The 24,083-nt window shown below is 39.0% G+C and overlaps 1 protein-coding gene and 1 pseudogene across 8 annotated transcripts in view; one reads left to right on the top strand and one right to left on the bottom strand.

The window, feature by feature from the left end:
* The window catches only part of lrrc9 (leucine rich repeat containing 9), a 168,586-nt gene that overhangs the window by 3,628 nt on the left and 140,875 nt on the right, over positions 1-24,083 (top strand). For 7 of the 8 annotated variants that reach the window (XR_011351144.1, XM_069916303.1, XM_069916301.1 and 4 more), the window contains exons 3-7: positions 5,952-6,170; positions 6,843-6,983; positions 8,084-8,147; positions 15,007-15,077; positions 22,762-22,944. Coding sequence is in view for 7 of the 8 variants with exons in the window: in XM_069916303.1 (XP_069772404.1) it covers positions 5,952-6,170; positions 6,843-6,983; positions 8,084-8,147; positions 15,007-15,077; positions 22,762-22,944 (678 nt within the window). In the remaining variant the exon portion in view is untranslated. The remainder of the gene's footprint in view (positions 1-5,951; positions 6,171-6,842; positions 6,984-8,083; positions 8,148-15,006; positions 15,078-22,761; positions 22,945-24,083) is intronic. The other variant, XM_069916304.1, reaches the window with a different exon arrangement.
* LOC138752201 (actin-like protein 7B) lies at positions 2,526-5,354 on the bottom strand (annotated as a pseudogene).

Raw genomic sequence — 24,083 nt, 5'->3', positions numbered from 1 at the left:
GGGTTTTTATTTATTCCCAGATGAGGTCCAGTGGCACATTAACCATTAGGCTGAGTTGGCTGAAGCCTAGGGTCCTGGAAAGTAAGTGGATCTGAGATTCATGGTCTGATTTAACAAAAATATTGAGGTTCATTGCTCAGCCTAATGGTTAATCCATCACTGGTTGTAGAAGCATAAATTTGACCCCTTGAAACTGTGACAGTTTATTAAAAGAATGTTCATTAACCCCAGGCAGACTACAGCACCAACTATCAGGACAGGGATTCGAATCTTGCGTGCTCTGTATGTACATTATCCCTGCATTTGCTTGAGTTTTCCACCAGGATTTCTCCGATATTTATTTGTTAAAGCTGCCAGATTGCAAGAGACCCCCGAACTACACCTAAGCTAGCGGCAGCACTGTCACTGGCCTGTCTTTGTCTGATTACACTGGGAGTTTAAGATTTTTAGAAACACGTTTGCAATGCATTTCATTATAATAGCGCTAGTGTGTCTGTGAGTAAGAAGGCCCACACACAACTGGCAACTTGCGCACACTGCTTCCTTTGCCCATGACTGCTGGGTGAAACTGAACAAAATCCACAAGTTATGGCTCTTTTCCCCTTTCCCTCTGGCCGCGTTGTGTTCAGCCGGCACTGGCCAGGCAGCCGAGTAACCCCAGTTGCTGCAGATTGCAGCTGGTTACTTACAATGTCTTTTGCAGCAGGTGCAACAAGTGAACAACTCTCTCCCGAGTAGCCATGGCAAAGAGATCAATGCGTTGTATTTGAGAGTTGGATGTGTTATCAATGGGGAACATTTAGAAATAAAATAAGCAGAGTCTTTTCCAGTGTTGTCAACACTTCAGGAGAAAAGGGGTGATTGAAGAACGGATTTGGGCAAGAGGGTTTGAGCCAACCGGTGTCGGGACTGCACGTTTGAAATCACATTGGGGTGGCTCACGGGAGATAAGGGATGGGGGGGGATAGAGACAACTTGAATAGGAGAATTAAAACATGGGGAATGCGATCCAGAGTATAAATGAGTTCAGACAGCAAGAAGGAATGTAGGGGTTTGGGGGAAAGAAACACTGTATTGCTAAACCAAATCTTCGGCCAGTCACCAGTAAGATTTCATTTCATGTACCTCTCTCTTAGCTGACATCGCTGCAACATAAATGACGATTTCCTATCTCCTTATTTATCTATCAATTTATTTTATCCATCTATATATTATATCTTTTATCAGGGGCATAGCTAGGAGGGAAGCAGAGGGAGGGACTGCTCCCCCGCCTTTTCAGCCCAGCAGCACCCCTAACCCCCCACGGCCCTCCTGCACTGCATATTTTTGAAGTGTGCTGTGTTACAAGCCCAGAGAACCCCAAAATCCAGCAGCAATAGATATTCACAAAGACAAATGGCTACTTAAACAAAAGTTGCTTTAAATTATCTTTAAACATGAAAATAGACTCAAACTTTAACTTAAACTTCAACTCTATTGACTTACTTAACCTAACTTAACCCCCTTCTAATTCTAAGTGCACGTGTATGTAATGTGTGAGTAAGTTCAGAAAAGTTCTTTGGTTCACAGTCCAATCTCACTTCTCATTCCTCTAAGTTCACTGGTTGCAGGCAATTCTTATACCGTACATATAATTTAACATTTATAAAGTTCACCAGGCTTTGGTGCTTGAAAGATAAATGTTTACTGATCAGGAAGGTTCTTGTCAGTTTTCAGAGAGAGATTTGTTGTTTTAGGACATCCACAACTGATGTACTTCTTTCAGCCACTCCAGTGTCTTGCTGACGAAACTTTCCCCTTCAATGTTCTCCAGATGAAAACCTCTTTCTTTCAGGTCATCACAGAGTTCCTTCTTGTTTCTCTTATTCCATGTGAACATTAGAAATCAGTCCTCTCCTCTTGAATGAACCAAATGGGCTTTCCATAAGCTTGCCAGCTTGTCCTATCTAGTCCCAGCTGCTGTCTGCTGGCTGTAACACTGTACAAGTAATGTCTGTCTGTCTGTCTGTCTGTCTGTTTGTCTGTCTGTCTCTCTCTCTCTCTCTCTCCCTCTCTCTCTCTCTCTCTCTCTCTCTCTCTCTTTCTCTCTCTGAGATAAACCCTGTTTGACTCTCTGCTTTCAAAACAACATGACCTTCTTAGAACAGCAAGCTCTCTTCTAGTCAGAAAGCGGCTCCAATAAGATCTTTCATCTGTTGCCTTTTGTAAACAACAATCCATTAGTGAAGTCTCTTGAGAACTCTTCAAAGTTCTTGCAAAAGCTGTGAGGCCCCAATATGTCTAGCATTAGTAGAGCTCCAGTATTTCAAATAAGATCTGTTATAAAGTGTTTGTATGTAACCTACTCTAACATACCTTTATCAATTTATCTCTCAAAAACAATTTTATATACTCTGTCATAGCTGTAAGACCACAGCATTTGCTTACACCGGAGCTCCCGATGCTTGTCCGGAGTGCATGTGCATAGGCCAAGGGGAGGGATCAGAGTTGGAGTCAGGAGCTCCGGGGAAAGCTGAGGAGAGGGTTCAGAGTTGGGGTTGGGAGCTCTGGTGTAGGCCAAGGGGAGGGCTGGGACTGTGCACCTTCGGGCAGTGGAACCTCTCTTTAACCAGTGTGATTATGCAGCAATCGGGGAGTTTGTATTCCACCAGGTGCTCATTCACATCCAGGCTGAGATCCTCCTCAAAGTTGACTGAAGCATAGTAGCATTTCTTTTTGATGTCGTCCATGATGTGGAGCCTGCTGTCAGTGAACCAGTGGCCTGTCTCATTGAGTAGCATTAAGGGGCAGTCATTGAGGTCAGTGCTGCAGTTGTTGGCCCTGGCTGTCACTGGTCACATGGAGCACGATGCAACCTTAGTGCATGGGTGCCATGTGGGTGACTCCATGGCCACATTCCACCACCAAGCCAGTAGTGCGGCCGTAGAAGTAGAGCGAGAGGACGGACTGGTAGGTGATATGCATGGCGGGGATAATGAAAGCCTCAAAGAGAATCTCGGCCATCTTCTCCCTGCTGCTGGCTGGGCTAAGGGGAGGGTCAGCCACCATCACAGCGTGCTCCTCGGGGAGGATCCTCATGGCCCTGTGGAAGATGTGAGGCATGAGAGCTATTCAGTCCACCATAATGATGGGCCTCAGCGGCTGACCAGCTTCAGCATGGGCTCCGGCGCGGCTAGTTCTTCACCCACAAAATTCTCCTGGCAGTTGTGGCCTGATTTGATGCTCATCTGCATGGGTCTGCCCACCACTGAGGGGAGCAGCACCAAGGGAAGGGATAGCCCAATGCAGTGTAGCCAGCCTTGTAGTAACTGTGCCCAAGTTGATCATCACTGCCCAGATATTCTTTTCATCCTGTCTGCTTTCACTTCCATGGACTTTCTGCTCGGTGACAGCCTGGAGTTGGATTTCTGGGCTTTGGAGGGCAGCAGCGGGGTGCCCTCCTTCCTAGGCATGTGTGCTGTTGGTTGGATCTCCATCCTGTGTGCTTCTACGTTGTCCAAAACCCTGGTAAATCTATTAATGTCACTTGTGGGTCATGATAACTCAGAAAATCGTTGAGTCTTACACTAAATGAAAAGTTCCTCCATCTTTGTTTACATTTACTTAATCACTCTTGCCCGCTGAAGGTGCATAGCCAGCAACTGTTTTCCAGATGTTTCTTGAATAAATTGAGAGTTTCTGCTTCCATCATCTCCTCAAGTCGTGCATATCAGATTTCAACCAAAAGAAGCTCTCTTCCAGATCTCCTCTCCACTTACGTTTCTAATCTTCAACATCAGTTCTCTTCTCTGGGACACTCACAATATGAGAGAATCCTTTTAATAACCATTTCTATGTATCTACAACTTTGTTACATAACTGGTCCAATGCACACCTCTCTGCCGACCTCCCCTCCCTCCACCCCGGACAGCACTTGACACGTGGTGCCTATTCACATGCTCTCACTCCCCCTGACTTCAGAACTTGGCTATACATCCTTGCTGATATCACTTTAAATCTTTCTATATCAATGCATGTGTTTGTATGGAGACTGCATTATCCGAGAAAACTATTAAAATGTTGTTCTGATGAGTTCAGGAGGGGACAAAGCCATGTGCAAGCATCTGTAGGAGGTAAAGATGTATTACCAATGTTTTGGGCCTGAGCCTTTCTTCAAGGTATCTTTACCTCCTGTGGATGCTATAAGACTGGTTGAGTTCCTCCAACATTTTGGCATTTTATCACAGACACAGTGTTGGATGAAGGATGGGGGAAAAGTCATGGGAGCCCTTACTGAAGCTCAGCCTAAGGCCCGGGAAAGTGGAAAAGTTGGGGGAAATTGTAATGTTGAAAAGACATTTAGAAGGGTACATGGATTGGAAGGGTTAAGAGGGGGTCTGATGAAGAAATGTTTCCACCTGCGAGTGGAATGCAGGGATGGGTTTCAGGAAGTATCTAGATGAATCTTGAATTGTCAAAACAAAGGCTATAGAGTGAGTGCTGGAAATAGAATTAGTGAAATAGATAGTTGATGGTCAGAATGGAGCTGGTGGTGAAGAGCCTGTTTCTCTTTGTTTGAATTTACAAATCTAAATTATAACATGCCTAATAAGATGAGCTAAGATAGTGTTATTCAGGAATCTCTAGGAGTTTCATGCTGAGACCAAAGTGCATCCAATGGAACAGGCCTTGTCTCTGAGGTGAATTTGTTTCACAGGTAGACTAGTTATCACATATTTCTATACAATGTATCAGGAGAATGTTTGGCCCTCACAACAATACTATGGATCATTTATTTCCTGTGACTTAGTCTCACATATTCCCATTAATACCCTCCTGATTCTTTTGCCACTCACCAACACACAGGGGAATTTGCAGTCACCAATTAACCTGGCAACCAGCACTTCTTTGGGAGGACATGCAAACTACACACATACCACATCAGAGATCGCTTGCTGGTGTTGTGAGACATCTGCATTAGCTATGCCGCTGTGCTGGTGATTAAGTGGTGGATTGTAGAGGTAATGGAGATTATGATCAGGAAAGAATGAAGTCTGTGTCAAAGGACTCAAGAGGAAAGACTGGATTGGGATTTGGAGTGGAAAATTACAGTTGGAAAGGGAAGGGGAGATGTTGGGGAAATGGCTTTATGATTGACCCACTGGGTTTCCAGGATTTTCTATTTATATTTCAGGTTTTTAGTATCTGCAATTTTTAATTTTTAGGATTTTTTTGTTTTTAATTTTGTTAAAATTGAGGATCTTTTTAAAATATTAACTTAAAAATTATGGGAAATTTGAAAATCAATGAAATTACCACACATCAGAGCACATATTATTTCTTTTTGGAGTTTAATTTTCCATACTGACCTCCATGATGATGTTGGTGGGGGAACTTCATGATGGACTTGCTTTTGTTGGAAAGATGATTGCCTTGGCCCTTCTGTGATGCATTGTGTTGTCAATGTTTACAGCCAGTTGTTTTCAGGTTGAGTACTGCTAGATTAGCAATTATTTCTGGTTACATATTGACTAACAGTGAACTGCATTGTTCCATTTTGGTTATGGAGGAAATATGTATTCCCACCCTATCTATTGGTGTCAGTTTTTGTTGGAATGAAAATTCTGTTCAACTCTGCTATGAATTGCTCTCTCATCTTTTATTTACCCCATAGACTTGGATTCAATGATGGTGTCTCTTCTAATACTCCCTAACTTAGATAATTATTATAAATTAATCAATTTTGATCCAAAAGGACTGAGGGACCACAAAAAAGACATTCAAATGCTTCAATGTGTTTAGTTCTTCAATATAAACTTATTTTTGTGTTAATTCAAAACAAATACCCCATTTTCATTGATTTGGATTATTTTGCTGTTATGAATATAACTTCAGAAATGCTAATTTGGGAAAGGTAATAAGCAATATTGAATCCCACTCTACTCCGTTTAACTTTGTTTTTAATTTGTCAGTGTGCATGCAATGGATTATCATATGAGAAGATTGCTCAGGAAGGAGCACATGTCACCAAACTGGAAATGTTTTTCTCAGGATTTTCTCGAATAGTGGGACTCTTAAACTTTCCAAATTTAGTTATTCTTTCATTAGTGAAGCAGGATATCAGACAGATTGAAGGTTTGGAAGGATGTCCATTGCTTTCTGAACTCTGGATCGTAGAGTCCCACTTAGTGGTGAGTTGCATGCTTTGTTGGAATAAAATAGAAGTACTTTAAGTACCAATTATAGGTAGTTGGTTCATGTTTCTCTCTTTTCTAAATAGTTATCTTTGTTTGATATGTCCAGTACTATTAAATCAATGCTATATAGTTTTTGTAGCTTTAAACTTTATTGATTCCTGTCACATAAATTAGACATTTTAAATCAAATTATCTTTGGATATGTATAAGTTGTAGAGTCATTATTTTTTTCATAACAAGGCATTCTATGAAAAATTACATTACAAGCTAACTGAGGCTTTTGCTTTTTTTTAGACCCATGAATTGGTTCTGTCTTTTGAAAACATAATCTTTGCTTTTCCAAAGTCATGACAAAGACAAAGTAAAATAATGTAGGAAAAAAATCATAGCAAATCATAAATGTATTGACTTGCTGATGACTGGATTGTCAAATTTAGTTAGTAGTAGCTGAATATTGCCACTGAAGTTATTTACAGAAAAGTTATTGACATTATAGGCATTAAAATCCAGTTACAATTTGAAACTCTTCCAAATGGTGCAATACAAACAAATAAAAAAAATCTTCCCAAATTTTGGAAGGGCAAACTGAAAGTATCAAAATTTCATTTCCTTCAGCATGGATGGATGAAAATGGGATTGATTACAAAAATAACCTTGCTTTCCTAGGACATTGAAGGATTAGATTCATGTACAAATCTTCAAAAACTCTACTTATATTACAATAGGATCACTAAGATTAAAAATCTGGAAAATCTAACAAAGCTGGAGGTTCTTTGGTTGAACAACAATAAAATTAAAGTCATAGAAGTAAGTATGGTCTCTTGGTCCTTAAGACTCTATTTCTTTACCGAGCATTTGATCATTTTAAGAATGAATGTTTTTGGCTTTGCTTGTTTAAATGCTTTGTAGCACATTTGTCTCGTGAAGTTTGTATGTACAGTTATGCTGTTATTGTAATCTTCATAGAAATGAACTTTTAGAATATTCTTTCCTCTGAAACCATTTGAAATTTTTTCATGGCTGACCTGCAATATTCCACATATCATTAACTTGTCATCATTTTAAACTCTACTGTCCTCAATCCTAACTCAAAAAAGTATTATTCATGCATTACCAAAGGGTCTTCCACTCTACTTTGTTCGAAACCATCCCTTTTGTACCCACCTTGACATTTTAACTTCATCTTCAGTAACTCTTGTCATATTAGCAGAAACCTGACAAATGGAGTAAAAAGCAGAGAATTGTGCAATAATTCGACGTTGAGAATTTTCATTGAGCAGGTTGAAATTGGTGTTCATATGCAACCCCTAAAGGTCGACAAAACACATTTAAAAAAAATTCTTACTGTACTTTTGGACTGTTAAGCACAATTCTGGGGACTATAGTTGAAGAAGGATATGAAGGTCTTCAAAATGGCATGATAGTTTTTTTTGTTCACAGCATGCTAACATGGGAGTTTGAAACTTCAGAATCTTTGGAAGGTTATAGATGCTCTATTTACTATAGAAAGTAAAATCACTGGCAAAAAGATTGACAAGCAACAGATTTTTTTTCACATTCTGAAATGCTGTAAAGATGTTGAAAGCTGATTAACAGGTAGATGAGGATAAGGAATATACAAATCTATGGATTAATGTCAGGATGTGTTCTTTTTGAGAAATGGAATTGGATTTATTGGCTAGGTGCTTTCCTTTTAAATCCTAGGATCATAGAAGGGGGACATTTTGCTCATTTTATACATGCTTTATATTTTAATCTTTAATAGAAGAGTGTTAGTATTTGAACAGTATGAGACAAAATAAACAAGATGTCTAGAAAGTAAAAATGAGAGTAGAAAAACTTTAATGATAGTAGAAATTTAAACTGATAGTATAATTTAAACAAACTTTTTTACTTTTTCTCTGCAGGGGCTAAATACACTAAGGAATCTAAAGGAGCTAAATCTTGCTGGCAATTTAATTGATGTTATTGGTAAGTATAAATTTATTTCAATTTTTTATTACTTTTAGAAACCAAATTGAAATAGATCAAGGCTAGATGGTAGGCTATAATTGAAATGGTTAGCACGGACATGGTATGGCAAAGAGACTGTGCCTGAACAAGATGACAGTCCATGGCTTATTTAAACAGCAATAATCTAATCTAAGTTGTTTCATATTTGTATTTCTAGAGTAAGAGATTGTATTTTTAAAGCATCTAATGTTAGTCTAGACTAATTAAAATCCTTGAGGTGTACAAGATGTAACATTTTTATATATTTACAGATTCTTTTCTTCCTGTTCTTTCTCTATCTTTATTCAAGTGGCTAAATGTTTTGTATGCTACACTTCTCCATGGGAAAATGTTTGAGTTGCCAATTTATGAAGTTACAATTCAGCTTGAATGGTTCCCATTGTATTCTACCAGCTACTCTCAAAAAGAGATAAAATTCACTCAAATGAAAAACATTAGTCTGATTATTCGTGGTTTTGTTTAACTTCAATTCAAGCTTGTTCCATGGATTAATATTTTTACAAAGTCTAGTCTTTTTAAATGGTGCGGTTATGATGAAGTCCTTTTCAATTCTTTTATAGTAAGGTTGCTTTTATATTCACAATCTCAGAAATTATCCTTTAAATTATAAAAGACCTTAAAGGATAAACAGTGAATTATTTCAAGTTCAAGTCTATTTACCATCTAATTGTACAAGTACAACCTAAAGAAACAGTGACCTCCAGTCCTCAGTGCAAAACACTGCAAACACACATTCAGACATTACACACAGACAGACAAATAATGCATGTGTACAGAATGTATTTACAAATATTAAGATAAATAAATATGTTAAATAAGTAGTAGAATCATGGAGGGTTTGTATGAGCAGTTCATCAGTCATTCAGCAGTCTCATTGCCCATAAGAAGCTATTTCTCAGGCTGGTGGGTCTGGCTCTGATAATTCTGTATCTCTTTGCCGACATGAGTAGCTGGAAGACGCTGTGTGCAGGGTGGTAGGGGTCCTCACTGATTTTGTGAGCCCTCTTTAGACAATGACCCCAGTAAATTACATCAATGGTGGGGGGGTGGGGGTGGGGAGGGAGACTCCAGTGATCCTCTCTCCCACCGTTATGATCTGTGAATTGACCTCCAATCTGATGCTCTACAGCAACCATACCACACTGTGATGCAGCTGGTCAGGATGCTCTCAGTAGAGCTCTTGTGGAAAGTTGACAGGATGGTAGCTGGTAGCCTTGCCCACCTTGGTCTTCTCAGGAAGTCCCTGTACAAGTGTGTCCAGGATAGGTGACTTCTTAAGTGGACTCTGAGGAATGTGGTGCTCTCTACTCTCTCCACTACTGAGCTATTAACATGTTATTGAGGGTGGTCATCCCTGGTCCTCCTGTAATCCACAATCATCTCCTTCATGTCATCCATGTTGAGATTCAGGTTATTATTCCCACATTATTTCACGAGATTTTCCACCTCTTCGCTGTCGTGTGATTCATCATTGTTGCTGATTAGGCCGACGACTGTCGTGTCATATGCAAACTTGATGTCTCTGCTGGAGCTGGATCTGGTATTACAATCGTGGATCAGTCATGTGAACAAGAGTGGGCTGAGTATACTGCCCTGAGTATACTGCTCAGTGTGATGGTGCTTGACGTTCTGCTACCAACCCGGACAGACTATGGTCTTTCTGTTTGTAAGTCCAGAATCCAGTTACAGAGAGGGCTGTTAAGTCCCAGAAAAGACAGCTTCTCCACTAGCCTCTGAGGTATGATCGTATTAAACTCTGAAGTCAATGAACATCAGTCCAGATATGAGGTGTCATTTTTCCAGGAAGGACACGACAGAGTGGAGGGACAGGGCTATTGCATTGTCAATGAAATGTTTGTGACTCTAGGTGAATTGAAGTAGGTCCAGTGTCTTTGGGAGGTGAACCTTGATGCGTTCTTTCACTATATGCTTGAAGCATTTCATAATGGTGGAGGTTCATACCACTGGTCTGAAGTCATTAAGATCTGTTATTGTCGAACTCTCTTGTACCTGAATAATGATGACTGTCTTGAAAATCGCAGAACTGATGAACTGATATAGTAAGATGTTGAAGATGTTCATAAGGACCTTTCCCGGTTGGTTTACACAGTCCTTCAGTACCCATCCGGGTATGTAGTCTGGTCCTGCTGTCTTGTGTTGGTTCTTCTTGGCCCCAGCTAGCAAACTGCACGTTTATCAGGGGGAGTCGGAGCTGTCTTCGGTGTCAGCCTGTTCTTCTCATTGAACCATGTGTAGAAGATCTTCAATCTGTCCAGAATGGAGACGTCATTGTCTTTGACTCGCAAACTTGTCTTTGGTCTGTTATAATTTTGATCTCTTGCTACACATGCCTCACATCTCTGGTATCACACTGCTGGCGATGGTTCTTCTGTGCCTATGCACTTGTTAGCATATTTGTCGGTTCTTTATTCTTTGGTGTTTTGACTTGATCCTAAGGGTTGCACAGTTGGCGTAGCGGTTAACACAACGCCTTTACAGTGCCAACGATCAGGACTGGGGTTCAAATCACACACTGTCTATATGGAGTTTTATGTTCTCCTGGTGTCTGCATGGGTTTTCCCCAGGAGCTCTGGTTTCATCCTACCATTAGAAATTTACTGGGGGTGTAGGTTGATTGGGTGTAAATTGGGCGGTATGGACACATGGTTCAAAATGGTGTGTTACTGTGCTGTATGTCTAAATTTTAAAATATTTAAAAAATAAGGGGGCATATCTGGATGAATGACATTTTTACTGGTGGGAGCATTTGAACAAAGGGACTTTTTTTTCCAAGTTAATGGTCTGGATGTTTAAAACTGAAGTGTCTACACCTTGGAGGACAGCATCTACCCTTGAGATTCAGTAGCATTATTCTTGCTGAATTCTCTCCACATTAACCTTTTGGATGAGTTAACCAATGATCATAATCACAAATGCACCAGGTACATAAATGATGAGGCAAAGAAAGCCAGTCAGATAGGAGGTATTCTGCAGTATGTGACTCAAATTCTCACATATCAATGGCATTTCTATCATATTCAAGGCTTGCCTGGCTAAGTGCATTTACATTATACAGTATCTGATTAAGCTTGATACAATCCAGGATAAAGTGCCTAGTTAATTATTAAACATCCACCATATTAAACATTAATATTACTCACTTGGGCTACTCTGACAATACCTTTAAAATCCACAGCCTCTACCACCAAATAAGACAGATATATGGCAATCCTGCTGAATCTTTGTTCCCCTCTAGTTTGCATAATATCCAGCCTTGGTAGCCTTGGAGAGAATATGTTTAAAGATGATTGCAGTCATCAATGTATGGAGCCAAGGAGATAAGCGAGGTCTTAAATTAATGCTTCTTGTCCATAAATGGAGAAGTTTTATTTGGAGAAATTGGGAAGGAGAACAGTGATGTCCTGGAAACATATCAACATTACAACAGAGAAAAGAGGAGGAGGGAATATTTGGGTTGTTTTTCATTTTGTTATCAAGGTAATTTAATTGATGGTGTTTTCAGTTGAAGGAGAGTGGGGGGGGGGGGATAAATACAGACTCTGTATGTTACGTGAATGTTAAAAAAGATTATAATATTTGTTTGATGAGTCTATGAAAATTAAAATAAAATATTTTAAAAATTACACACGAGGAGATTCTGGCCATGTTGAGGCACTTGAAGGTGGATAAATCCTGGGGCCTGACCAACCATATTCTGGACATTGTGGGAAGCTAGGGAAGAAATTGTAGCAGCCCAGGCAGAGATCTGTTAGCAACAGGTGAGATACTGGAAGACTTGGAGATTGTCATTTTTTTTTAACTGCACAACTACGGTAGTAGGTCCTTTTGGTCTATGAAACACAGGCTGCCCAATTACTCCTATGTAGATCATGTGAAGAATGTACAAAATCTTTACAAACAGCTCCAGATTAGAACCCGGGCTGCTGACCGCTACACTAATTGTGCCGCCCAAAAGTAAAGTTGCACTTTTATTTAAGAAGAGCTGTAGGGACAAACCAAGCACTGAATTAAAATTAATGATGGGAAAGGCGCTCAAGGGGTTTCTAAGTGATAGAATATGTCTGAATCTGGAAAGTTAAGAAGTGAATATAGTCAGCATGGCTTTGTGCTTGGAACTCGTGCCTCAAGAATTTGTTTATTTTGAAGATGTGACTAAGAAGATTGATGAGATCAGGATGATAAGTGTTGTTTACATGAACTTTAACAAGGTTTTTGACAAGGTTGGATGGTCAACTGGTTTGGAAGATTAGATTACGTGGGATCCAGGGTGCACTAGCTAATTGGATACAAAATTGGCTCGGTGGAAGGAGGTCACATTCGAGGTCCACCAGGAATTTGTGCTGAGTCCACATTTTTCTTATAAATGGTTTGTATGGGCATGATTTGTAAGTTTGTGGATGACACCAAAATTAATGGTATGGTGAACAATGAAGAAAGGAAACTCATTTCAGCTGTTTACTTGCACGCATGACTGAAATTTAGGTTAGTGTCCATAACCAAAAGTCTAAGATGAGGACAGGGAAAGTTAACAAAGGAATGGCAGATAATATTTAACTTGGACAAGTTCAAAGTGACACATTTTGGGAATATTAACCAAGGCAGAATATGCACAGTGGCTGGCAGCCTCCAGGGAAGTATTGTGGAACTTAAAGACCTTGGAGTTCAATTTGTAGTTCCCTGAAAGGGTGACACTGGTAGACAAAAGTAGTGAAAAAAGCTTTTGGCACACTTGCCTACATTGACTAGGGCATTGAATACAAGAGTTGGGTCATAATGTACAAGATGTTGATGAGACAGCATCTGGAATATTGTATGGAGTTCTGCACACCATACTATAGGAAGGATATGATTGTTGATTGGACTGCAAAGCTTGAGTTATAAGGTAAAATTAGAGAAGCTGGGAGAGGAGTGAAGGAGGCTGAGGGTGACTTTATTGTGGTTTTTAAAATCATGAGGGGGGTCTAAGATGGATTGTCACAGCCTTTTTCCCAGGGTGAGGATGCCTTACAGGCCTAACTAAATGTTTAGGCTTAATGTGAGAGGAGAAAAATTGAAAGGAGACCCATGAGATTTTTTTTCATGCAGATTATGGAACTGTCTGCCAGTGGAAGTATTACAGACAGATCTATTGACATTTAAAGGCATTTGGATGAGTACATCAATAGGAAATGTTTAGAGGGATATGGGTCAAATGCAGGAAAATGGGACCAGCTCTAGAAAACATTTGATTGGTGAGGAAAGGCCTAGTTTTATGTTTTATGACAGTATGAAGGACTGCAGTAGTTCAGCAAGATAATTCACCTTCTGAAGGTCATGAAATGCTGGCATTCTTAAAGGTGCCTATCCCAAAAATGAATGTATAAAATAAAACTTGGATATATCGATTCCCCTCATGCATATCATTGATTAGCATTTGCAGGCCAGAACAGATCATTACAGCAACTCATTCAACACAGTCTTCAAACATGAAAAAAATGATCCATTTATTCCGACCATACTGTCTGATAGTTAAAGAATTCTCAAGTCATTCTAATATGTTGCCTTCAAATTGCACCTTTAAATGTTGATTAATAATCCCACCTGGTGTATTTTTCATTATATATGATGCACTTTAAAGTGTTGTGAAAATACATCCTTGAAGTTCAATCACGTAGGACCATTAATTTTAGTTCAATACCATTGGAAAAATAGATTTTTACTTGTATGAAATACACAAATAACTATTTCCAAGTTGTTTGTTGTTATTTTGAAATTCAATTAGACACTTCTTGGTGTGAGATTTTTTTTCATTCCTAAATTATTTCTGCACACATGCACATCAACTATCATTATTCATGCTGGCATATTGCTGGGGAAATAAGTCCACATAGTCAGAGGTGCACTGTCCATTTGTCATTATTGAGTAATGTTTTCATTTTTCAGTGCTGGGCCATATTTGCCTTCTATCCATTGGGCTCCCCTCTCACCAACCACCTCTCCTCATTCAATCACCATCTATTTTAAGCCTAACCCCAATTTTGGGAACTCTTTGACCACACCCTTTCCCTTATCATTTGCCAAATGCACAGAATTTTCATGTGGAAACCCAATCACTACCCCAACTCTTCATGAACCACTGATATCCAATTAACAGAATCCTCCTCCACTTATCTCTACCCACAATCTTTCTCCAATCAGATCCTCAACCAGGACTCTGATGCTGTTACCTCAGCAACTCTCGGCTTTAATTGGACCTTCAATCAACCCTCCTCTCCAAAACAAATCCTTGACTTTGTCTTGATCTCCTTGTACCTTTTGCAGCACTCAAAAGGAAACTCATAATAGCTGTTCATTTTGCACACATTACTAGAATTTAGTTTGGTGCCCCATGACCAAAAGACAACACACAATGAATAAAAGCCTTTAATATCACATCAGGTTTTAAGTTACTGTTTATAATTTACTTATGCGATATCCTGATGTTTTCTCCCTATCCACTTTCCCTTGAGAAGATAGTGGAGAGGTACCTTCTTAATTGCTGCAGACCTTGTGGGCTTCTCTGGGAAGGAGTTCCAGGGTTTGCAGCCAGCAACAGTCAGGAATGAGCGATGTTTTTCAAAGGCAGGATGATATGTCTCACACAGAAACTGGTGGATGATGGAATTCTCATTAATTTGTTGTCTTGTGAGATGCGTGCCCAGTTTGAGATGTTCTTTTGTTGCAGATCCATTATTTTAGTTTTATAAAAAGTTTTTTTTATTTTTATTTTGATGAAATAATTAATATAAACCTTTTAAAATAACATTCTGCATTTCAGATACATCTTTGGATTTCAATGTTCAGCTAAAATGGCTTAATCTGTCAGGGAACAGAATAAGCTCCTTTAAGGTACAAATTTTACAATTAAATCACACTTTATATTGAAGCCACCAATATAAGAATATATGTGTTTGGGGAAAATTTAGATTTCATTTTATCATCTACGAGGTGTAGGAGATCATGTCAATATTTCTCTGAATTAGCAAGCTATCAGTTTGGTTCTGGGACTAAATGGCTTTATTCAGACAGTGGATACTAAATTATGATACATACAATGTAGATTATTTCAATTTATTGGAGTCTCCCCATCACCACATTGTACTGAGCAGAGTATATTTTTATTAGAAAGAAACTGGTTGCTTGGTCAAAAACCATCAAATTATTGAATCCCATCCCAATATGCAGAGGAGGGGACTCTGATGAATTTTACATCTGGTTCCTCAAAAGTACACTCTCTGGCATTCGAATTGTAACCCCATTCAATTGAACAGAGCTACTGCATGGGTGAGTGGGCTGGATCTGGCATGATCTGGTTTAGTTCCAACACAAGATCAAAAATAACATGGTCTCATGGGCTATTGAGATTAATTTGGATCTATTGCATGGTTTATTTTGTCCAATTGTTGCACAGTAATTCAATCTATCCACTTTAAAGGCCCTGAGTTCTCATGGGCTTGATTGTGCTTTCCATGCTACTTTAAAAGAACTCCAATATTGTTTGTGATTTGAAAGTAAAAATGGATCAACTGTCAGTAATTGAATATTTGGGTCAAACATTTTGCTCCAGGAATTGTTTCATCGTGTATGTTAATGGTATTTTGTAGGATGAAAAGCATCCTACAAAATCTGATATGAGGTTCTTTGGATAAAATATTAATCTGAACTCTCTCTCTCTCTGAGCTAAAACAGTTTAATTTATGTCATCATGTACCATTATTCAAATGGTAAGATTTTCTTTTTCTCATAATTTCTTCTCCATTAATTAATTAATTATTTTGTGAGTTTCCTCATCTAATCCTTGTGAGATTCTGCCAAGCAATGGTCCAAAATGTAAAGTTGTCTTCATTCTCCATGAAGTTATTTGAGCAGCAGGATAATATAACACATAACATCTGTGCTTGAGGGTGTGTGAATAGATGCTGTACCAGTGCTAAAGAATCCTTTAGGATTGGAATGCCTGATTGGCAGAGCAATAATTACAGCTGCTTTTGTTTCCCCTCATGTCCCACATTATTGAAAGAGGAAGAATCTTCCCTGGTTTGTTGTCAAATGGGTCAAGGTTGATCTATTTTTTTAATATAAATACAGGTTGTCCTCTGTTTCATCTTGTATTCATATGTGCGAGTTCTTGGACAACACATGAATGAAGGAAAAGGTTCTTTACTTTAAAGTTGATGTAAAGTTGATCTGTAAGCATTCATTACAGATCTCTCATACAGCAGTCTCTTGCTCTGTGTCAGCCCCTGCAGTCAGCCAAGGATAATCAAACAGGAACTATATCCTTAAGGCATTGCTAGAGGCAATGCAAACATGATCACTATCATTACATCTCCCTTTCTTAAAACAAAAGTATCTTACTTTTAACTAAAATGTTTTCTTTGTATAACTCTGCAATTTTAACTTACTCCAGAAACTTACATTTTCATTATTATCAACATTGTTAACATTTTTTAAACTTAATATACACTAAAATTTGAAGAGTGAATAAGATAGCATTACTTCATTCTATAGCAGGAGTCTTTAAATTTGCTCCATGAGTCTCTTAGGAGGATTCACGTATCCTGACGATCTGATTGGTTGTCTTTGAATTTGAGTTGTTGTCTCAGACGATGTGTATTCAGGTTGTTCAACAGTATTTGTTTCTCCATCTACTGTGGCTGGTCCCATATGAAGATCTCAATTTCTTCACAGTACACCACCTTCATTTGTCTGAATTGTGTATGATCTTGGTTGGACCACTAAAGACAGTTCCCTTCTTAGTCCATAAGTTCATTTTGTCTTTTAGCCTTACTTGGTCACCAGTGTAGAGTTCCGGTAGGTTTTTTGTTCCTCTGTCAAAGTAATACTTTTGCTTTTCTTTCTGTTGTTCTTTGAATTTCTTCACTTTCTCCAGTTTGTAGGAGGTTCTCCTGAATGGGTAGGTTTGATCTTAGCCTACATCTCAAAAGGAGTTGTGCTGGTGACATACCACACTTGTGCGGTATACTAGCATGCTTTGACAGAGGTCCGTTCCACTATCTTTTTCCTTGTACATCAGTCTTTTCACTGTCTGTACCAATTTTTCGACTAGACCATTGGACTGTGGAAAATGAGGACTTGACATGGTGTGTACAGAGTGTTTGGCAAACTGTTGGAACTTTGAATTGCAAAACTGGGGTCTATTGTCTGTGAAGACCTCACTTGCCACACCATGTCTGGAGAATAATGCTATCATACCTGTTATTACAGCATCTGCAGTGGTGGTGTTCAGTTTACACACCTCTGGATACAGGGAGTAATAGTCTGTGACTACAAGATAGTCCTCCCCTTGACATTCAAATAGGTCAGCACCTATCTTCTGTTAAGGTCTGTAAGGTGCTGGATGTGGCTTTAGTGGTTCTGCAGGATTGATTGCTTGATATTTCCAGCATATTGTACAGTTTGACACTTCATTTGATATATCATTGTTGATTCTTGGCCAGTACATCACCTCTCATGCTCTTTTCTTACACTTTTTGATTCCAAGATGTCTTCCATGAATCCTTTTTAACATCTCTTTTCTCAGACTCTTTGGGATCAGGATTTTGCTTCCTTTGTAGATGATGTCTTCAACCTCTGATAGTTCCACTCTGCAGTTCCAGTACTCTGCAACATCAAGTGAGCAGTCCTGTTTCATGTTGGGCCATCCATCCAAGATGTTTTTTCTCAGTTGTCTCAGTGTTTCATCTTTCTTTGTCTCTGACTTTATGAGCTCCATTTTTGCATCTTATATGGGCAGTGCACTTGTGATCATGTCCACAAAGGCGTTCACGTCTTCATCCATTTTCATGTTTGCGGGGGTTCTCTCATGTCAACAGCTCAAGACAATATGTCTGCTGTGTACATTAGCTTACCTTGAGTGTACACCACATTCAGTGTATAGCGTTGGGGCCTAATCATCATTTAGTCTTCTCAATAGAGCCATATTTTCTGAGAGATTGGAATTGTATTTACTAATATAGTTAACCATTCCATTAAACCTCTCTACATCCTTTTTGCTTTGTGGCTTTGGCATGTTCCCAATGGACACCTTTCTGGGATCTGGTCTGATGCCCTCACTGCCAATAATATCTTCTACAAATGTTAGTCTTGTCACCCTGAGCTGGCATTTCTCTCTATTCAGCTTCAGGTTTGCTTTCCTTGTTGCTTCCATTACTTTCCTTAGTCTCTCATCATGCTCCATTCTCATGGTTCCCCATACTATGATGTCATTCATTGAGGTATCAACTCTGTCCAGGTACTCATAGATCACATGGAAAGTTTTGTGAGACACTTCAGGAGATGAGGCAATTCCAAATGGCAACCTTAGGAATCTGTATCTGCCAAATGGACTATTGAACGTGCACATCTTGAATTTGCTTCATCCAATTTTAACTGCCAAAATCCTGATGATTGCATCTAACTTGCTAAAAACATTTGCATTTGCAAATTATGACATGATTTCTTCACACATTGGAAGCTTAAAGTGTTCTGTCTTTATTGTTCTGTTTAGACCTATTGGATCCAGGCAAATGCTAAGCTTTCCATTCTTTTTGTTCACAATGACAAATGAACTTACCCACTCCATTGGCTCATCTGTCTTCTGAATCACGTTCAGGCTTTACATCCTGTCCAACTCTGCCTTTAATTGCTTTTGAAGCACAAATGGAACTTTTCTGCATGTATGTATTGTCTGTAGCACATGTTTATCCACTCTGATCATGTGTTTTCCTGGAAGGCAGCCTAGCCCTTGAAATAGGTCATTGTACTCTTCATGAGTTCATCATAGACTGTCTCTCCTTCGCTTTCCACAACGAGGACTCTTTTTATCAGGTTCAGTTTCTTACTGGCTGTTAAACCTAGTATGGCCTCTACATCCTTTGGTACTGTTACGATCCCAGAGAATCCCAAAACCCAGCAGCACTAGATATTCACAAGACAAATGGTTACTTAAACAAAAGTTGCTTTTAATTATTTTTAAACATGAAAACAGGATCAAACTTTAACTTATCACTATTAACCTAACTAACCTAACTTAACCCTCTTCTATGTCTAAGCGCACGTGTATGTCAGTTCGGAAAAGTTCTTTGATTCACATTCCAATCTCATTTCTCACTCCTCCAAGTTCACTGGCTGCAGGCAATTCTTATACTGTGCACAAAGTTTAACATTTAATGAATTTCACCAGGCTTTGGTGCTTGAAAGCTAAATGGTTACTGCTCAGGAAGGTACTTGTCGGTTTTCAGAGAGAGTTTTGTTGTTCCTGGACACAAACTGATTCCTTTTAATCAGCCACGTCAGTGTCTTGCCAAAGAAACATGCCCCATCAGGGTTTTCCAGCTGATAACCTCTTTCTTTCATGTCACCACAGAGTTCCTTCTTGTTTCACTTATTTCAAGTGACACATTAGATAGCCAGTCCTCTCCTCTTGTGAAGACCACAAGGGCTTTGACCAGGTTGAACTAAGCACTCATAACCCATCTTCTAAATGGGGTTTTCCACAAGATTTCCAGCTTGTCCTGTTCTAGTCCCAGCTGCTGCTGCTAAATTGAATCCTCTCTCTCTCTCTCTCTCTCACCTGTTTTACTTTCTCTGCTTGCAAAACCACATGACCCTCCTGGAACACCAAGCAGCTGTCAGACAAACTGTGGCTCCGAACCTGATCCTCAAAGTTCTTTCATCTGTTGCTTTTCAAAACAGTAATCCATTCTTAAAGTCCTTTGGGCATTCCCCGATGTTTTTGCAACAAGCCTGTCTAGCTTGAGCAGAGCTCCAGTATTTTAAATTAGATCTGTTTTGAAGTGTTTATATGTGACCTACACTTAAAAAAAACCGTGGCACACTTTATCTCCCAAAATTATATCTATCTACAATATAAAACACAACATATTCTGTCACAGAACCATGATGAATGCTAGCATATGCTATTTGTCCTTGTGTTTCACTTTGACCGTGCATTCTCCTTTAATTCTCATTTATATTGGTACCTGAATATCCTGTCACCTTCAGTTTTGATCCATACATCCTTGGTCTTAAAATCAGTCTCTGATATTACATTAATTTGTGCTCCAATATCCAATTTTACTGAAATGCATATGTTATTCACTTTTAATCTCAACATCCAGTCTCTGTTTTTTTCTTGTTTTCAGTCACTACATCTACATAGAATTCCTCTATATCCCTTTCATCTACTGCATGAATCTTGCTTAGTTGTACTTGGTTCCAACAGCAAAAGCTGTTGCTTTTGTTGCACATATTGTATGTTTTACCATATGGTGGACACTTTTTTGGTAGGTGTTGTGACTGCATCGACAGCATAGTTTTCGATTGGCCCGTTCATTTTTGTTCACTGGCCATGCCTCTCTTTCATCTTTGGCACTCTTTTTGTTAAACAGTTTATGTTCATTCTTGCTCACTGCATCCATGTTGCAGCTAGTTTCACTGAACAGCTCTTTTGCCTACAATTTTACAGTTTCTGTAGCCCTACAGAGTGCTATGGCTTTTTCCAGGTCTAGATTTTGCTTTCTTAGCAGTCTTTCCCTTAGACTATTATCTGGAATACCACACACAACTCTGTCTTTTATCCGCGAGTCAGTCAGTCCACCAAATTCATATGTTTAACTTCTGTTTCTCAATTCAGTCACATACTGATCAATACTTTCTTCTGTTTTCTGTACACATGAAAAATCTGTACCTCTCAAACATTACGTTATGTTTAGTTATGCAATATGCCTCAAACTGTTCCATTATTTTTTCAAATTTGATTTTGTCTCCTTCAGCAGCAAATGTGAAATTATTATACACCTCCAGGGCTTCATCACCCACAACATGTAAGCAAAATGATGCTTTCACTTTATCACTTTTCCTGTTAGTTCCAACTGCCACTAAATACAATCCAAAATGTTGTTTGACTCTGTTCCAATTTTCAGCCACATTTCCTGTCAATTGAAGCTTTGCTGGTGGATATAATCCTTCCATTTTTCACTTTGTTAGTTTCTCTTCACTGACCAGTTGCTGACTTTAAATTTTTACTTTTAAAGTATTTCTTTTAATTTCCTTCATCCCACTTCTGACACCATGTTTCATCTTGTATTCATATGTATGACTTCTTGGACCACTCATGGATGAAGGAAAAGGTTCTTTACTTTAAAGTTGATGTAAACCACCCATGAGGCATGCCGTGAGGGTGCAAACCTCCATTACAGATCTCTTATACAGCAGTCTCTTGCTCTGTGTCAACCCCTGCTGGCAGCCAAGTATAATCAAACAGGAACTCTATCCTTAAGACCTTGCTAATAGCAAATGCAACCATGATCACTATCATTACAGTCCTCGACTTCCAACCTATGAGTTATGCCCACCTGTACATACAACCAATTAAAAAAAAAGGAATTTATTAAAACTATTGTAAAAGTACATATTTTGTATTAAAAGTACTGTATACAGAGGTCCCCACTTCCTGGCAGCAGCCCAACATCCCTGCTCCCTGTGACAGCCAAAGGTCCTTGCTCTCTGCAGCAGTCTGAAGTCCCTGCTTCCAGTGGCAGCCCAATGCCTGAGTCCAATGACTTTATTATTTACTAGAAGATCATATATTGAGTATCTTTATTAAAGGTACTGTACTTTACAGATGTTGACATTTTTCATTAAAGGTTCATTTGTTGAACATCTTTTTTTTAAAAATTGCTTTAAGACCTCATTAAGCCACGTCCAGTTGGGTGAATCCAACTTGTGTCCAATCCGAGTTACGACCAATCCTTCAGTTCCAATTATGGTAGTAAGTCGGGGACTATTGTTAAAGGGTTAAACTTTGAAGATGACATCCATACTTGTTAATTGTAGCAGAGTAACTCAGTCTTGTGTATGTTGAGGTAAACCCCATTCTCTAGTTGAATTGGTTAAAATCTTGGCCTTTGAGCAGGAGCAGTAAAGGGTAAGATCCATACAGCTGCTGGAACATTGAAGATGGGATTTGGAATGGATTCTCTACGTGTTGAACATTTTCTGTTAAGTTTGAAGATTAACCATTCTTGCAGGCAACTCATTGGAAATAAAGTGAAACATTGGCAACGGATTGAGAAAAGCTTGTCAGGCCAATGAATCAGGCTTGTTTCATAGTCGTCTTCACTGAAATAGGCTGTATTGTGGACCTATTGCTTAGAATAATTGCTTGCATGCCATTAAATTTAGTGTTTTTTTTAATTTTTCCTGCCAAATAGAAAATAGATATCGTCACTAGCTGGAGAATCTCGAACCTGAGCACTTGCTCTCAGGAAAGGGGACGGGCCACTTAAAAATAAATGTTTTATCAAACTTTTGGAAATTCAAGATTGAGATTGATAAATTTTTCAACCCTTCAAAATCAGGGTGGCATGGGAGCCAGATAATCAGTGAATGTAAGTTGGAAGATTGACTGTGATATTGTTGAATGGCAGAGCAGGTCCTAGGGTCATATGACCTATCCCTTCTTCTATTCCTCTTTAAGAACAATAGAAAAATGTTTTAGTTTTTGAATTTTTCTTTTTTTTTCCCTCAGGAACTCATTAATTTGGCAAGATTACCTGAGCTTCAAGAGTTGAGTCTCAGAGATCCCCTGTATGCCCCAAATCCTGTCTCTCTTCTTTGTAATTACATTACACACATCGTGTATCATATTCCAAAGCTTTTGAAACTAGACAATTGTGATGTTTCAAGTAAACAAGTCAAGGAGTTTGCTGAGGTAATTATTTTTTTTGGTAACTTGTTTACGGTGTGTGTTAATTTTACTTATTGTCAGTATGAAAATATTTCAAAATTGGTATAAAAATTTCTAGTGTGCAGATGAGTTTGGTGTCACACAGTAGCTGCTCTGGTTGGTTCTTCAAACCCCTTTAAAAAAAAATGTCTTCTTCTTTTATTCACTTTGATGTTATTTGTTTTTCAAGATAGCACTGCCTGAAACTGATTTCTGCCTTCATTAATAATCATGAATTAGTGAAAATAATTGTTGCAATTTCATTTTGTTAATTAGACTATAAGATACAGAAGCAGAAGTAGGCCATTCAACCCTCCGAGTCTGCTCTGTTGTTCAGCCAATCGAGTCCGCTCCACAATTCCATCATGAGCCATTCTCCCACTCAGCCCCACTCCTCTGCCATGTCCTTATAACCTTTAACCTGACTATTCAGATACATTTTTACCTCTGCCTTGAATTTACCCAACAACCTGGCCTCCACAGCCTCCCATGATAGAAAATTCTAGAGGTTCATCACTCTCTGGCTAAAGAAATTCTTCGGTATATCTTTTTTCAATGGGCACCTTCAATCCTGAAGTTGTGCCCTCTTGTCCTCAACTCATCTACCATGCAAAACATCTTTGCCACATTTACTTTGTCTCGCCCTTTCAACATTCAAAATGCTTCTGTGAGGACCTCCTAATTTTTTGAACACCAATGAGTACAGTCTAAAAGCTGTCAAATGTTCCTCATTTGCTAACCCCTTCATTCCAGGAATTGTTCTTGTGAATTTTCTCCAATGCCAGCTTTACTCCAAGTGAGGTCTCTTCTGTGTCTTATAGAGCCTCAAAATCATATCCCTACTCTTCTACTCCTCTAGATATTAATGCCAATGTTCCGTTCACATTCTTCACAACTGACTCAACCTGGAGGTTAACCTTTAGGGTATTCTACACAAGGACTCCCAAGTCCCTTTGCACCTCCAAATTTTGAATTTTCTCCCCATCCAAATAATAGACTGCCCTTTTGTTCCTTCTACCAAAGTGCATGACTGTACACTTTCCAACATCGTATTTAATTTGCCACTTCTTTGCCCATTCTCCTCATGTAAGTCTCTCTGTTTCCACGTCACTATCTGCCCATCC

Source organism: Narcine bancroftii, chromosome 2, assembly GCF_036971445.1.
Source record: "Narcine bancroftii isolate sNarBan1 chromosome 2, sNarBan1.hap1, whole genome shotgun sequence".
Classification (NCBI taxonomy): domain Eukaryota; kingdom Metazoa; phylum Chordata; class Chondrichthyes; order Torpediniformes; family Narcinidae; genus Narcine; species Narcine bancroftii.
The sequence above is the reverse complement of the archived record's forward strand: the minus strand, read 5'-3'. Positions and strand labels throughout refer to the sequence as shown.